This window comes from Crinia signifera, chromosome 12 (genome assembly GCF_055691185.1).
Source record: "Crinia signifera chromosome 12, ASM5569118v1, whole genome shotgun sequence".
Taxonomy (NCBI): Eukaryota; Metazoa; Chordata; class Amphibia; order Anura; family Myobatrachidae; genus Crinia; species Crinia signifera.
This window is the reverse complement of record NC_139228.1, coordinates 6619885-6638336: the sequence shown is the minus strand read 5'-3', so window position 1 is coordinate 6638336 and position 18452 is coordinate 6619885. Positions and strand designations below refer to the sequence as shown.

Here is an 18452-nt window from a genome sequence, read left to right as displayed (position 1 = left end):
CCACTCACTGCTGTCACATCCTGTCATTTGCCACTCACTGCTGTCACACCATGTCATTTGCCACTCACTGCTGTCACACCATGTCATCTGCCACTCACTGCTGTCACATCATGTCATTTGCCACTCACTGCTGTCACATCCTGTCATCTGCCACTCACTGCTGTCACACCATGTCATCTGCCACTCACTGCTGTCACATCATGTCATCTGCCACTCTCTACTGTCACACCATATAATCTGCCACTCACTGCTGTCACATCCTGTCATTTGCCACTCACTGCTGTCACATCCTGTCATCTGCCACTCAATACTTTCACACCATGTCATCTGCCACTCGCTGCTGTCACACATGTCATCTGCCACTCACTGCTGTCACACCATGTCATCTGCCACTCACTGCTGTCACATCATGTCATCTGCCACTCGCTACGGTCACACCATATCATCTGCCACTCACTGCTGTCACATCCTGTCATCTGCCACTCACTGCTGTCACATCATGTCATCTGCCACTCACTGCTGTCACATCACGTCATCTGCCACTCACTGCTGTCACACCATGTCATCTGCCACTCACTGCTGTCACATCCTGTCATCTGCCACTCACTGCTGTCACATCCTGTCATCTGCCACTCACTGCTGTCACACCATGTCATCTGCCACTCACTGCTGTCACACCATGTCATCTGCCACTCACTGCTGTCACATCCTGTCATCTGCCACTCACTGCTGTCACATCACGTCATCTGCCACTCACTGCTGTCACACCATGTCCTCTGCCAGTCACTGCTGTCACATCATGTCATCTGCCAGTCACTCTTGTCACATCCTGTCATCTGCCACTCACTGCTGTCACACCATGTCATCTGCCGCTCACTGCTGTCACATCCTGTCATCTGCCACTCCCTGCAGTCACACCATGTCATCTGCCTCTCACTGATGTCACACCATGTCATTTGCCAGTCACTGCTGTCACACCATGTCATCTGCCACTCACTGCTGTCACACCATATCATCTGCCACTCAATGCTGTCACACCATGTCATCTGCCAGTCAATGCTGTCACACCATATCATCTGCCACTCACTGCAGTCACACCATATCATCTGCCACTCACTGCTGTCACACCATGTCATCTGCCACTCACTGCTGTCACACCATATCATCTGCCACTCACTGCTGTCACACCATGTCATCTGCCACTCACTGCTGTCACACCATGTCATCTGCCGCTCACTGCTGTCACACCATGTCATCTGCCTCTCACTGCTGTCACACCATGTCATTTGCCAGTCACTGCTGTCACACCATGTCATTTGCCAGTCACTGCTGTCACACCATATCATCTGCCACTCAATGCTGTCACACCATGTCATCTGCCAGTCACTGCTGTCACACCAAATCATCTGCCACTCACTGCTGTCACACCATATCATCTGCCACTCACTGCTGTCCCATCATCTCTCTGTAGTGTCACCTACCTTAGGCCGGAAGGTCATGGTCGGTGGGGTGGGCTCGTGCTGAGCTTTCTGGGTCCCCCAGGGGTGGTAGAGCTTGAAGCACTCATTGCAGAAGCTGGCCCTGCACTCTGTACAGCCCTTGCTGGCCTCCTGCTGGGGCGGCTTACAGAACTGGCACATAATGGCGGAGCTGATGTTCACTGTCTGCCGATACCGCTCCACAACGCGCTCCAGGGTCAGGTTCCGGAACAGGTTCCCCAGGCCCCTCTCGCCCAGGTCCACATCATGCTGACAGGAAGGACATGGGAAGAGGACCGGCTGTGTCTGGGCAGGTCCACGCTTCCGCCCCGGATAGGTGCCGAATCCTGTGAACAGAAAGGGGGTGATGGTGACCCTCCTTATCAGCATCAGTCACCCCGACATGGTGACCCGGGGCCATACCGCCTAGGCTCTATAATGTACTGTAATACACCTGTACTATTATACACCTGTACTGTTATACACCTGTACTATTATACACCGGTACTGTTATACACCTGTACTGCTATACACCTGTACTATTATACACCTGTACAGTTATACACCTGTACTGTTATACATCTGTACTATTATACACCTGTACTGCTATACACCTGTACTGCTATACACCTGTACTATTATACACCTGCACTGTTATACACCTGTACTATTATACACCTGTACTGTTATACACCTGTACTATTATACACCTGTACTGTTATACACCTGTACTATTATACACCTGTACTGTTATACACCTGTACTGCTATACACCTGTACTGCTATACACCTGTACTGTTATACACCTGTACTGCTATACACCTGTGCTATTATACACCTGTGCTATTATACACCTGTACTGCTATACACCTTACTGCTATACACCTGTGCTATTATACACCTGTACTGCTATACACCTGTGCTATTATACACCTGTGCTATTATACACCTGTGCTATTATACACCTGTGCTATTATACACCTGTACTGCTATACGCCTTTACTGCTATACACCTGTACTGTTATACACCTGTACTGTTATACACCTGTACTGTTATACACCTGTACTATTATACACCTGTGCTATTATACACCTGTACTGCTATACACCTTACTGCTATACACCTGTGCTATTATACACCTGTACTGCTATACACCTTTACTGCTATACATCTGTACTGTTATACACCTGTACTGTTATACACCTGTACTATTATACACCTGTACTGCAATACACCTGTACTGTTAAACACCTGTACTATTATACACCTGTACTGTTATACACCTGTGCTATTATACACCTGTACTGCTATACACCTGTACTATTATATTCCTGTACTGTTATACACCTGTACTATTATATTCCTGTACTGTTATACACCGGTACTTCTATACACCTGTACTGCTATACACCTGTACTATTATACACCTGTACAATTACACACCTGTGCTATTATACACCTGTACTGTTATACACCTGTACTGCTATACACCTGTGCTATTATACACCTGTAGTGTAATTCACCTGTACTGTAATACACCAGTGCTATTATACACCTGTACTATTATAAACCGGTGCTATTATACACCTGTGCTATTATACACCTGTACTATTATACATCTATAATGTAATATGCCTGTTCTAATATATACCTGTACTACTATGTACCTGTAGTGCTATACACCTGTACTACTATACACCTGTACTGTAATACACCTGTACTATTATACACCTATACTGTAATACACCTTTACGACTATACACCTGTACTACTATGTACCTGTACTAATATACACCTATACTGTAATACACCTGTACTACTATGTACCTGTACTGCTATACACCTGTAATATGTACCTGCACTGCTATACACCTGTACTATGTACCTGCACTGCTATACACCTGTACTATTACACACCTGTTATGTACCTGTACTACTATGTACCTGTACTCTTAAACACCTGTACTGTAATACACCTGTACTGTAATACCCTTGTAATACTATACACCTGTTCTGCTATACACCTGTACTGTTGTACGCATGTACTGAAATACACCTGTAATGCTATAAACCTGTACACCTATACTACTATACACCTGTACTGCTCTACGTCTTCCAACGCTTCCTGAAACTAAACATGGCTAAAACTGAACTTCTAATCTTCCATCCCCGAACATCCCCTCTTCTCCCACTATCTCCATCAGCATTGGTGAAACCTCCACCGACCAAACGCGCTGCCTCGGTGTCATCATTGACTCCTCCCTCTCTTTCACCCCCCACATTCGTGCTCTCTCACAGTCTTTCCGCTTTCACCTACGCAACATCTCACGCATCAGACCATTCCTCTCCACTGACGCGACCAAAATTCTCATTCACTCTCTTGTCATCTCCCGCCTTGACTACTGCAACATCCTTCTCTCTGGGCTACCTCTCACCCGCCTCGCACCTCTCCAATCCATTCTTAACGCTGCTGCTAGGCTCATCTTCCTCTCCCGCCACTCTACCTCCGCCTCCCCCCTCTGTCTATCTCTTCACTGGCTCCCCATTCCTTTCCGAGTTCTCTTTAAACTCCTCACCACCACCTACAAGGCTCTCATCTCCTCCACCGCTCCTTACCTCTCTTCACTGATCTCTATCCACACTCCCTCCCGTCCTCTTCGCTCCATTGCTGACCGCCGACTGACCTCTCACCTAATCAACTCCTCCCACTCCCGTGTCCAAGACTTCTCTCGCTCTGCCCCCCTGCACTGGAACAACCTCCCGCCACCCATCAGGCTATCTGATTCCCTTACCTCCTTCAAGCGCTCCCTCAAAACCCACTTTTTTCGACTAGCCTATCCCTCCTCCTAATCTCTTTTGATCCTCCTATCCTGCCTCCGTTCCCCTCCGTTCCTACTTATCCTATTGTTTTTCGTTCGTTCGTTCGTCCACCCATTTTTAGTATGTTAACTCTTATGAGTAGGGTCCTCCTTCCTCACGTACTCACCCTACCTCATTACCTCACCTGTGCTCCTGTCCTGTTCTTCCCTTCCTCTACTTCATCTTCAGTCTCCTCGACAATTTTGACACCTACTTCTGAACTGATGCTCATTTTAGTTCTACCAGCTATACCCCTATTCATACTGTATTTTTCAACACACCCTGTAGTAGTACGTTTATTACCTTGTAATTTGTTTTTTTGTTTGCTATGTACGGCGCTGCGGACACTTTGCGGCGCCTTATAAATAAACGTACTACTACGTCTGTACTGCTATGCACCTTTCCTGCTATACGCCTGTACTGTAATACACCTGAAGTGCTTTAAACCTGTACTATTATACACCTGTACTATTATACACCTGTACTGCTAAACGCCTGTACTGCTATGTACTTGTAATGCTATAAACCTGTTCTATTATACACCTTTACTACTATACACCTGTACTGTTATATGCCTCTACTACTATGTACCTGTACTGCTATACATCTGTACTATTATACACCTGTACTGTATTACACCTGTAATACTATACACCTTTACTGCTATACACCTTCAGTGTTATACACCTGTACTGTAATACACCTGTAATGCTATACACCTGTATTATTATACACCTGTACTATTATACCACTGTACTGCTATACACCTGTAATGCTATAGAGCTCTAATGCTATACACCTGTACTACTATATACCTGTACTATTATACACCTGTACTGCTATACACCTGTACTGTTATACACCTGTACTGCTATACACCTGTACTATTCTACATCTGTGCTATTAGAAACCTTTACTATTATACACCAGTACTGCTATACCCCTGTGCTACTATATTCCTGTACTGTTATACACCGGTACTTCTATACACCTGTACTGCTATACACCTGTACTGATATACACCTGTACTGCTATGCACCTGTACTGCTATGCACCTGTACTGCTATACACCTGTACTGCTATACACATGTACTGATATACACCTGTACTGCTAAAGACCTTTATTACTATACACCTGTACTGTTATATGCCTCTACTACTATGTACCTGTACTGCTATACATCTGTACTATTATACACCTGTACTGTATTACACCTGTAATACTATACACCTTTACTGCTATACACCTTTAGTGTTATACACCTGTACTGTAATACACCTGTAATGCTATACACCTGTATTATTATACACCTGTACTATTATACCACTGTACTGCTATACACCTGTAATGCTATAGAGCTGTAATGCTATACACCTGTACTACTATATACCTGTACTATTATACGCCTGTACTGCTATACACCTGTACTGTTATACACCTGTACTGCTATACACCTCTACTATTATACATCTGTGCTATTAGACACCTGTACTATTATACACCAGTACTGCTATACCCCTGTGCTACTATATTCCTGTACTGTTATACACCGGTACTTCTATACACCTGTACTGATATACATCTGTAGTGCTATGCACCTGTACTGCTATACACCTGTACTGCTAAAGACCTTTACTATTATACACCTGTACTACTATACACCTGTACTGTTATACGCCTGTACTGCTATGTACCTGTACTGCTATACATCTGTACTATTATACACCTGTACTGTATTACACCTATAATGCTATACACCTTTACTATTCTACACCTGTACTATAATACACCTGTATTATTATACACATGTACTGTTATACCACTGTAATGCTATACACCTGTACTACTATGTACCTGTACTGTTATACACCTGTACTGCTATATGCCTGTACTGCTATACGCTTGTGCTATTATACACCTGTGCTATTATACACCTGTACTGTTATACACCTGTACTGTTATACACCTGTACTACTATGTACCTGTACTATTATACACCTGTACTGCTATACGCTTGTGCTATTATACACCGGTACTGTTATACACCTGTACTGCTGTATGCCTGTACTGCTATACACCTGTACTGCTATACGCCTGTACTATTATACATCTGTGCTATTATTGTGTCCATTCTAGCACCCGCTATCTTTGAAATCCCATGCAGTTTATCTTCCCCACCTGGGGTGTCGCTGTCTACTGTAGTGCTTCTAGTACAGTGTGGTCTGTATATCAGCACTGATATGCAAACCAGACCTGTGCTAGAAACACCACAGCAGACAGCGACACCCCAGGCAGGGAAGATAAACTGCATGGGATTTTGAAAAGATAGCGGGTGCTAGAATGAACACTTTATTATACTATATTGTGCTATTAGACACCTGTACTATTATACACCAGTACTGCTATACCCCGGTGTTATTATACGGCTGTGCTATAATATTCCTGTACTGTTATACACCGGTACTTCTATACACCTGTACTGCTGTACACCTGTACTGCTGTACACCTGTGTTATTATACACCTGTAATATTATACGTCTATAGTATTATACACCTGTACTGCTATGCACATGTACTGCTATACACCTGTACTATTATACACCCATGCTATTATACACCTGTACTGCTATATGCCTGTGCTATTATACACCTGTACTGCTATACACCTGTACTGCTATACACCTGTACTATTATACACCCGTGCTGTTATACACCTGTACTGCTATATGCCTGTGCTATTATACACCTGTACTGCTATACACCTGTACTGCTATACACCCGTGCTATTATACACCTGTGCTATTATACACCTGTACTGCTATACACCTGTACTGCTATACACCTGTACTATTATACACCTGTACTGTTATACACCTGTACTATTATACACCTGTACTGTTATACACCTGTACTGCTATACACCTGTACTTCTATACACCTGTACTATTATACACCTGTACTGCTATACACCCGTGCTATTATACACCTGTACTGCTATATGCCTGTGCTATTATACACCTGTACTGTTATACACCTGTACTATTATACACCTGTGCTATTATATACCTGTGCTATTATACGCCTGTGCTATTATATACCTGTACTGCTATACACCTGTGCTATTATACATCTGTACTATTATACACCTGTACTATTATACACCTGTACTGCTATACTCCTGTACTGCTATACACCTGTGCTATTATACACCTGTACTGCTAAACACCTGTACTGCTATATACCAGTACTGTTATACACCTGTACTGCTATACACCTGTACTGTAATACACCTGTACTGTAATACACCTGTACTGTAATACACCTGTACTGCTATTTGCCTGTACTGTAATACACCTGTACTGCTATACGCCTGTACTGCTATACGCCTGTACTGTAATACACCTGTACTGCTATACGCCTGTACTGCTATATGCCTGTACTGTAATACACCTGTACTGCTATACGCCTGTACTGTTATACGCCTGTACTGTAATACACCTGTACTGCTATACGCCTGTACTGTAATACACCTGTACTGCAATACACCTGTACTGCTATACGCCTGTACTGTAATACGCCTGTACTATTATACATCTATAATGTAATACACCTGTACTGCTATACGCCTGTGCTATTATACATCTATAATGTAATACACCTGTACTGCTATACACCTGTACTGCTATATGCCTGTGCTATTATAATATGTAATGTAATACACCTGTACTGTAATACACCTGTACTGTAATACACCTGTACTGCTATACACCTGTACTGCTATACGCCTGTACTATTATACATCTATAATGTAATACACCTGTACTGCTATACGCCTGTGCTATTATACATCTATAATGTAATACACCTGTACTGCTACACACCTGTACTGCTACACACCTGTACTGCTATATGCCTGTACTGCTATACGCCTGTACTGCTATACGCCTGTACTGTAATACGCCTGTACTGTAATACACCTGTACTGCTATACGCCTGTACTGCTATACACCTGTGCTGCTATACGCCTGTACTGCTATATGCCGGTACTGTTATACACCTGTACTGCTACACACCTGTACTGCTATACGCCTGTACTGCTATACACCTGTGCTGCTATACGCCTGTACTGTAATACGCCTGTACTGTAATACGCCTGTACTGCTATACGCCTGTACTGCTATACACCTGTGCTGCTATACGCCTGTACTGCTATATGCCTGTACTGCTATATGCCGGTACTGTACATCAGTCTGTCTCTGTCAGTGGACCCTCAGAGCCCCCTGCATGGGCCATAGGGGAGCTTTAGTCCTCTGCAGCGATATCACGTTTTACATTAGACAATGTTATGTTTGATCCTGGTGAATGCTGCACTTTATTCCCATAGGATGGTTTATTAATGTCGGGTGGTCTCACTTGGTCTGTGTGTGCCCCATCACCCTATACAGAAGCTGGTGTGTATAGAATATGCCCCAATATGCCCTCACCTGACTTGATCAGTCGCTCCTGCTTCGGTACCACTCTCCGGCCTATGCGTGGGCTCCGCGCAGAAGGGGATGAAGCCGGCGAATTCGGCTCAGAGTTGGGGTCGCAGACGTACCCTCTTTTCAGCAGGATCTCGCTGGCACACATTTGGCACACATTGTGCTTGCACGGCAAAATGACAGGCTGTTTGTACATTTCCTTGCACACTGGACACAAGAGCTCACGCTCCATATTCTTCATACTGGTCTGTGAAGAGACAGAGAGATGTAAGAAAACAAATATTGTGTGCCTACTGGTGGGTCCCTGCATCGGCCCTCCTCCCTGGTCCTCCATATCCCCCTATCCCACCCCTCACACGGGAGGGTGGCATTGTGCTAACTCCATGGCACATGAAACACATGGGGCTCCCATTTATCTCCAGTCAGCTGATGATTCATTTCTCCAGAAGGATGATTCTAGATTCTGCGGGACTGAGGAGAACCTTGCATCTGGATTACCCCTGAGGCATATTCTGGCTGCTACAGTATCTCCTGATCAGTGGTACTTAACTCCAGTCATGTACATTTTGTGCCGGGTCTCTTCTCTAATTATCCCACCAGTTTCCACAGGAATCATGAAAAAATAGCAGAAATGGGGTACATGCTGAAAACATGGCCTATGCAGGATACTGTAGGATGGAAGCTGAGAGCTGTAGGCATAACAGATGGATAGGTGTCAGTGCAGAAGTCGCTGGAGGGTTGTCCCACATGGGAACGACCAGAGGAGGAGAAGCTGGGATCCCTGGGTCACTTACAGCTCTCTCGCAGTATGCTCAGAAAGGTCCATCATGAGTGGTGTACAATCTCAGACCTAGGCAAGAGAACTTGTGCAGGCTGGAGACAGGGAACTGAGTGACATGGGAGTGAACTGGTCTCTTTCAGGATCTGTAATGTGCATGACCAGGTAATGGGGTGCCCACAGGTTGTGTTCCCAGGGAGAAGCTGCCACAAGAACCAGGATCCGAGGCACAAGGTGCAAATGTAGCTGGAGGCCAAAGGGCAGACAGTGTGCAGTGTCCGGAGAGATGCTATCCTGCTCTAGAGCCTCACTGCAGGGCCTAAATCTATAACTTTTATTTCTTTCTGTTCCTGATGGTCAAGCTCAGACTCTCCATTGTGACTGTGTCCCTCAAGAATCCTACGGCTGCGATGCCCATGGATCTGGCACTTGAGCCTGTGACTCTCAAGGATCCGGCACAGGAGCCTGTAACTCCCAAGGATCCGACACCGGTGGCTGTTACTCCCAAGGATCAGGCATTAGAGGCTGTGACTCCCAAGGATCCAGCACCTGAGGCTGTGACTCCCAAGGATCAGACACCTGAGACCGTGACTCAGGCACCTGAGGCTGTGACTTCCAAGGATCAGGCACAAGAGGCTGGGACTCCCAAGGATCAGGCACAAGAGGCTGGGACTCCCAAGGATCAGGCACAAGAGGCTGGGACTCCCAAGGATCCGGCACCTGAGGCTGTGACTCCCAGAGATCCTACATCTGAGGGTGTGACTCCCAGGGATCCTACATCTGAGGCTGTGACTCCCAAGGATCCTACATCTGAGGTTGTGACTCCCAAGGATCCGGCACAAGAAGCTGTGTCTCCCAAGGATCTGGCACAAGAAGCTGTGACTCCCAAGGATGTGGCACCAGAGGATGTGACTCCCAAGGATCCGGCATCAGAGGCTGTGACTCCCAAGGATCTGGCACCTGAGGCTGTGACTCCCAATGATCCGGCACCTGAGGCTGTGACTCCCACGGATCCGGCACAAGAAGCTGTGACTCCCAAGGATCCGGCACAAGAAGCTGTGACTCCCAAGGATGTGGCACCAGAGGCTGTGACTCCCAAGGATGTGGCATCAGAGGCTGTGACTCCCAAGGATCCGGCATCAGAGGCTGTGACTCCCACGGATCCGGCACCTGAGGCTGTGACTCCCAATGATCTGGCACCTGAGGCTGTGACTCCCAAGGATCCGGCACCTGAGGCTGTGACTCCCAAGGAGCCGTTACCTGAGGCGGTGACTCCCAAGGATCCTACACCGGAGGATGTGACTCCCAAGAATCCGACACGTGAGGCTGTGACTCCCAAGGATCCGACACGTGAGGCTGGGACTCCCAAGGATCCTACACCTGAGGCTGTGACTCCCAAGGATCCGGCACCTGAGGCTGTGACTGCCAGAGATCCTACATCTGAGGCTGTGACTCCCAAGGATCCTACATCTGAGGTTGTGACTCCCACGGATCTGGTACCGGAGGCTGTGACTTCCAAGGATCCGGCACCGGTGGCTGTAACTCCCAAGGATCAGGCATCAGAGGCTGTGACTCGAAAGGATCAGGCACCCGAGGCTGGGACTCCTAAGGATCTGTCACCAGAGGCTGTAACTCCCAAGGATCCGGCACCTGAGGCTTTGACTCCCAAGGATCCGGCACCTAAAGCTTTGACTCCCAAGGATCCAGCACCTGAGGCTGTGACTACCAGAGATCCTACACCTGAGGCTGTGACTACCAGAGATCCTACATCTGAGGATGTGACTCCCAGGGATCCTACATCTGAGGATGTGACTCCCAGGGATCCTACATCTGAGGCTGTGACTCCCAAGGATCCTACATCTGAGGATGTGACTCCCACGGATCCAGCATTGGAGGCTGCGATTTCCAAGTATCCCGAACCTGAGGCTGTGACTCCCAAGAATCCAGCATTGGAGGCTGTGAATCCTAAGGATCCGGCACCTGAGGCTGTGATTTCCAAGGATCCGGCACCTGAGGCTGTGATTTCCAAGGATCTGGCACCTTAGACTAGGACTCCCGATGATCCGGCATCGGAGGCAGCGACTTCCAAGGATCCGGCACCTGAGGCTGTGACCCCTAAGGCAGTGGCGTAACTAGATACATGTGGGCCCCATAGCAAAAGTTTGTAAGGGCCCCTATTTATCACCTAATGCTGAAAAAATATATACTGCACATGATACTTTGACATGCAAAGTGGGCCCCCTTTTAGCTCTGGGCCCCATAGCAGCTGCACCCCCTGCACCTCTGGTAGTTACGCCCTTGCCCTAAGGATCTTGTGGCTTTTACAGGTTTAATCATCTTACTGTCTGCATATTACTTGTATATTTTCCCATATGTGTGCATGCTACAAGTGTCCTCCCTCCTGTGTGCATGACTGGTCCCCCCTTCCTGTGTGCATTTTACATGACTGTTCCCCTTCCTGTTTGCATGATACATGTGTGTCTTCCCTCCTCTGTGCATGTTATATGCATGTTACATGTCAGTTTCCACCCTGTTTGCATGCTATATGTCCGTTTTCCAACTTGTATGCATGGTACATGTGTGTATCCCTCCTGTGTGCATGTTACATGCATGTCTCACTCCTGGGTGCATGTTACGTGTGTGTCTCCATCCTTTGTGTCTGTTACATGTCTGACTACCTCCTGTGTTCATGTTACATATGTGTTTTGTCTGCATGTTACATATCTGTACTCCCTCCTGTGTTCATGTTACATGTGTATCTCCATCATGTGTGCATGTTACATGTGTATCTCCCTCCTGTGTGTATGTTACACGTGTGTTTCCATTGTGTGTGTATGTTACATGTCTGTACTCTCTCCTGTGTTCATGGTAATTGTCTGTACTCCAGCATGTGTACGTTACATGTATGTCTTCATCCTGTTTGTATGTTACATGTGTGTCTCCCTCCTGTGTGCATGGTACATGTGTGTCTCCCTCCTGTGTGCATGTTATATGTGCGTCTCCCTCCTGTGTGCATGTTACATGTGAGTCTCCCTCCTGTGTGTGTGTTACATGTGCGTCTTCCTCCTGTGTGCGTGTTACATGCGCGTCTTCCTCCTGTGTGCATGTTACATGCGCGTCTCCTTCTTCTGTGTATGTTACATATCTGTTCGCAATCCTTTGTGTATGTTTCGTGCATGTACTCCATCCTGTGGGCATATTACATGTATCTTCTCCCTTCTGTATGCATGCCACATGTGTTTCCTCCATCCTGTGTGCATAATACATGACTGTTCCCCATCCTGTATGCATGTTACATGACTGTTCCCTTCCTGAGTGCACGATACAGGTCGGTTTCCATCCTGTTTGTATGTTACATCTCTGTTTTCCAACTTGTGTGCATGATACATGTGTGTCTCACTCCTGTGTGTATGTTGCATGTCTGTTCTCCATCATGTGTGCATGTTACATGTGTATCTCCCTCCTCTGTTCATGTTGTGTGTGTATCCGTCCTGTGTATGTTACATGTCTGTTCTCCCACCTGTGTTTATGTTACATGTGTGTCTTCCAACTGTTTGCATGATACATGTGTGTCTTCCCTCCTATGTGCATGTTATGTGTATGTTCTCCATCCTTTGTGTATGTTATATGTCAGTTTTCCAACTTGTGTGCATGGTACATGTGTGTATCCCTCCTGTGTGCATGTTACATGCATGTCTCACTCCTGTTTGCATGTTAGTGTGTGTCCTCCATCATTTGTGTCTGATACATGTCTGTACTACCCCCTCTGTTCATGTTACATATGTGTCTCCATCATGTGTGCATGTTACATGTGTATCTCCCTCCTGTGTGCATGTTAAGTGTGTGTCTCCATCCTGTGTATGTTACATGTCTGTACTCCAGCATGTGTACGTAACGTGTGTCTCCCTCCTGTGTACATGGTACATATGTGTCTCCCTCCTGTGTGCATGGTACATGTGCGTCTTCCTCCTGTATGCATGTTACATGTGTGTCTCCCTCTTCTGTGTATGTTACATATCTGTTCTCCATCCTGTGTGTATGTTACATATCTGTTCTCTTTATCCTTTGTGTATGTTTAATGTATGTTCTCCATCCTGTGTGCAAATTACATGTATGCTCTCCCTTCTGTATGCATGCTACATGTGTGTCCTCCATCCTGTGTGCATAATACATGACTGTTCCCCATCCTGTATGCATGTTACATGACTTCCCTTCCTGAGTGCACGATACATGTTGGTTTCCATCCTGTTTGTATGTTACATGTCTGTTTTCCATCTTGTGTGCATGTTACATGTGTGTATACCTCCTGTGTGCATGCTACATGTGTGTCTCACTCCTGTGCTGTGGCGTAACTAGATACATGTGGCACCTATAGCAAAAGTTTGCTATGTGGGCCCCTATTTATCACCTAATGCTGTAAAATGTATACAGCACATGATACTTGTGGCCCCTTTTATCTCTGGGCCCAATAGCAGCTGCACCCCCTGCATATATGGTATTTACGCCCTTGCTTCTGTGTCTATGTTGCATGTCTGTTCTCCATCATGTGTGCATGTTACATGTGTATCTCCCTCCTGTGTTCATGTTGCGTGTGTCTCCGCCCTGTGTATGTTACATGTCTGTTCTCCCACCTGTGTTTATGTTACCTGTGTGTCTTCATCCTGTGTGCATGCTACATGTGCGTATCCCTCTTGTGTGCATGTTACATGTCTATTCTCCATCATATGTGCATGTTACATGTGTATATCCCTCCTGTGTGCATGTTACATGTGTATCTCCCTCCTGTGTTCATGTTTCATGTGTGTCTCCCTCTTGTGTTTTTGTTACATATCTGTTCTTCATCCTATGTGTACATTACATGTATGTTCTCTACCATGTGTCTATGTTACATGTCTGCACTGCAGCATGTGTGCATGTTACATGTGTGTCTCCCTCCTGTGTGCATGTTACATGTGCATATCTCTCCTGTGTACATTTTACATGTGTGTCTCCCTCTTGTGTTTTTGTTACATATCTGTTCTTCATCCTATGTGTACATTACATGTATGTTCTCTATCCTGTGTGTATGTTACATGTCTGTACTGCAGCATGCGTGCATGTTACATGTGTGTCTCCCTCCTTTGTGCATGTTACATGTGCATTTCTCTCCTGTGTGCATTTTACATGCGTGTCTCCCTATTGTGTGTGTTACATATCTGTTATCCATCCAGTGTGTAAGATACATATCTGCTCTCTATCCTTTGTGTATGTTACATGTATGTTCATCCTTCTGTATGCATGCTACATGTTTGTCCTCTATCCTTTATGCATGTTACATGCCTGTTCCCTTCCTGAGTGCACGATACACATCTGTTTCCATCCTGTTTGTCTGTTTTCCATATTGTGTGCATGTTACATGTGTGTCTCCCTCTTGTGTGTATGGTACATGCCTGATCTCTATCATGTGTGTATGTTACATGTGTGTCTCCCTCCTGTGTGTATGTTACATGTGTGTCTCCCTCCTGTGTGCATGTTACATGTATGTCTCACTCCTGTGTGTATGTTACATGTCTATTCTCAATCATGTGTGCATGTTTCATGTGTATCTCCCTCCTGTGTGCATGTTGCGTGTGTCTCCATCCTGTGTATATTCCGTGTCTATTCTTCCACCTGTGTACATCATGTGTGCATGTTACATGCACGTCTCCCTCCTGTGTACATGTTACATGTGTATCTCCCTCCTGTGTGCATACTACATGTGTGTCTCCCTCCTGTGTGCATTTTAAGTGTGTGTCTCCATCCTGTATGTATGTTACATGTAAGTCTCCGTCCTGTGTGCATGTTACATGTGTATTTCCCTCCTGTGTGCATGTTACATGTGTATCTCCCTCCTGTGTGCATGTTACATGTGTATCTCCCTCCTGTGTGCATGTTACATGTATATCTCCCTCCTGTGTGCATGTTACATGTATATCTCCCTCCTGTGTGCATGTTACATGTGTATCTCCCTCCTGTGTGCATGTTACATGTGTATCTCCCTCCTGTGTGCATGTTACATGTGTGTCAAGTCCCTCCTGTGTATATAACCTCTTGGGCTGTGTGACGCGGTAACTAGATGAAGACCTCATCCCTGTGTGTGTGTATATACTGAATATATATATATATATATATATATATATATATAGGTGGCGAGGCACTCTAGTCGATAAAGGGAAAGGGCCCTGGTGCCTTCCTCAAATTGGTATAACAGTCTTGGTTCTCAGGAGTATATGGAGATAAGAAGGCAGGCGGCACTCGCAGGGCAGTTGGTTGTATCCAATTTTTATATGGTTTAAAGCAGTGATACAAGCATAGTCATGACTATGACAACCAACTGCCCTGCGAGTGCCGCCTGCCTTCTTTAGGGGTTATCTCCATATACTCCTGAGAACCAAGACTGTTATATATATATATATATATATATATATATATATATATATGGTATAGCTGTACAGCCACCCGACACCCAGGCCTGCACCTCCTCCCCCAGGTCTGCATTCACCTTGCCCCCGTTCCTGGCTGCCATGTCCTCCCAGGATTACAGGGAGAGGGAGGGTCTCCGGCTGCAGCTCATCCCGTCCTCAGGAATATGGAGGATGCAGTTACCATGGTAACCCAGGGATGTGCTGCAGGGGAGGAGCCCCTCCCCCACCACCATACATTCACACGTAACACACTACACAGGCCATTACACGTATGTGCCACTTACACTGATCCTGACAAGAGCATCCATGATAGATGTGAACGCCTGTAAGTCATCTCCTTCAGCCATGGTGGTCCCGGTATGTCCCCAGCCCTGGAGGAGAGATGCTGCCGGAGACACGGAGGATGCTAAGGGAGGAGGGGGATACTGTGAGCATGAGCAGTACCAGGAGGGTGGGCTTCCAGGAGGGGAGGGTGTTGTGACCATCATCACCTGCAACTCTCCCTCCTTTCCAGGAATCGCTCAGTATGAATGCACAGTATCACTTCTATTGTGCCATGTTTCTCCCCGATAGCAGCATGTGCTCAGTATCACTTCTCCTGCGCCATGTATCTCTCTGACAGCAGCATGTGCTCAGTATCACTTCTCCTGCACCATGTGTCTCTCTGACAGCATGTGCTCAGTATCACTTCTCCTGCACCATGTGTCTCCCCGATAGCAGCATGTGCTCAGTATCACTACTCCTGCGCCATGTGTATCCCCGATAGCAGCATGTGGTCAGTATCACTTCTCCTGCGCCATGTGTCTCTCTGATAGCAGCATGTGCTCAGTATCACTTCTCCTGCGCCATGTGTCTCCCCGATAGCAGCATGTGCTCAGTATCACTTCTCCTGCGCCATGTGTCTCTCTGACAGCGTGTGCTCAGTATCACTTTTTATCCAGCGCCATGTGTCTCCCCGATAGCAGCATGTGCTCAGTATCACTTCTCCTGCGCCATGTGTCTCTCTGACAGCGTGTGCTCAGTATCACTTCTGCACCATGTGTCTCCCTGACAGCAGCATGTGCTCAGTATCACTTCTCCTGCGCCATGTATCTTTCTGACAGCGTGTGCTCAGTATCACTTCTCCTGTGCCATGTGTCTCTCTGATAGCAGCATGTGCTCAGTATCACTTCTCCTGCGCCATGTGTCTCTCTGATAGCAGCATGTGCTCAGTATCACTTCTCCTGCACCATGTGTCTCTCTGATAGCAGCATGTGCTCAGTATCACTTCTCCTGCGCCATGTGTCTCCCCGATAGCAGCATGTGCTCAGTATCACTTCTCCTGCACCATGTGTCTCTCTGATAGCAGCATGTGCTCAGTATCACTTCTCCTGCGCCATGTGTCTCCCCTATAGCAGCATGTGCTCAGTATCACTTCTCCTGCGCCATGTGTCTCTCTGACAGCGTGTGCTCAGTATCACTTCTCCTGCACCATGTGTCTCACTGACAGCTGCATGTGCTCAGTATCACTTCTCCTGTTCCATGTGTCTCTCTGATAGCAGCATGTGCTCAGTATCACTTCTCCTGCGCCATGTGTCTCTCTGATAGCAGCATGTGCTCAGTATCACTTCTCCTGTACCATGTGTCTCCCCGATAGCAGCATGTGCTCAGTATCACTTCTCCTGCGCCATGTGTCTCTCTGATAGCAGCATGTGCTCAGTATCACTTCTCCTGCGCCATGTGTCTCTCTGACAGCGTGTGCTCAGTATCACTTCTCCTGCACCATGTGTCTCCCTGACAGCAGCATGTGCTCAGTATCACTTCTCCTGCGCCATGTGTCTCTCTGATAGCAGCATGTGCTCAGTATCACTGCTCCTGCGCCATGTGTCTCTCTGATAGCAGCATGTGCTCAGTATCACTTCTCCTGCACCATGTGTCTCACTGACAGCTGCATGTGCTCAGTATCACTTCTCCTGCGCCATGTGTCTCTCTGACAGCAGCATGTGCTCAGTATCACTTCTTCTGTGCCATATGTCTCCCTGACAGCAGCATGTGCTCAGTATCACTTCTCCTGCGCCATGTGTCTCTCTGACAGCAGCATGTGCTCAGCATCACTTCTCCTGCGCCATGTGTCTCTCTGACAGCATGTGCTCAGTATCACTTCTCCTGCACCATGTGTCTCCCTAACAGCAGCATGTGCTCAGTATCACTTCTCCTGTGTCATATGTCTCCCTGACAGCAGCATGTGCTCAGTATCACTCCTCCAGCGCCATGTGCCTCCCTAACAGCAGCATGTGCTCAGTATCACTTCTCCTGTGTCATATGTCTCCCTGACAGCAGCATGTGCTCAGTATCACTTCTCCTGCACCATGTGTCTCCCTAACAGCAGCATGTGCTCAGTATCACTTCTCCTGTGTCATATGTCTCCCTGA

General features: G+C 46.6%; 1 protein-coding gene across 2 annotated transcripts in view; it reads right to left on the bottom strand.

Moving 5' to 3' along the window:
• The window catches only part of TRIM46 (tripartite motif containing 46), a 39096-nt gene extending 22597 nt beyond the window's left edge, over positions 1–16499 (bottom strand). Inside the window, exons 1-3 of one of the 2 annotated variants that reach the window (XM_083166611.1) lie at positions 16326–16499; positions 8824–9067; positions 1482–1825 (exon numbers count right to left, since the gene is read on the bottom strand). In XM_083166611.1, coding sequence (XP_083022737.1) covers positions 1482–1825; positions 8824–9067; positions 16326–16388 — 651 coding nt within the window. In that variant the 5' untranslated portion in view covers positions 16389–16499. Of the gene's footprint in view, positions 1–1481; positions 1826–8823; positions 9068–16118; positions 16301–16325 lie in introns of those variants that run through there. The other variant, XM_083166612.1, reaches the window with a different exon arrangement.
• Between the last annotated feature and the right edge of the window lie 1953 nt (positions 16500–18452).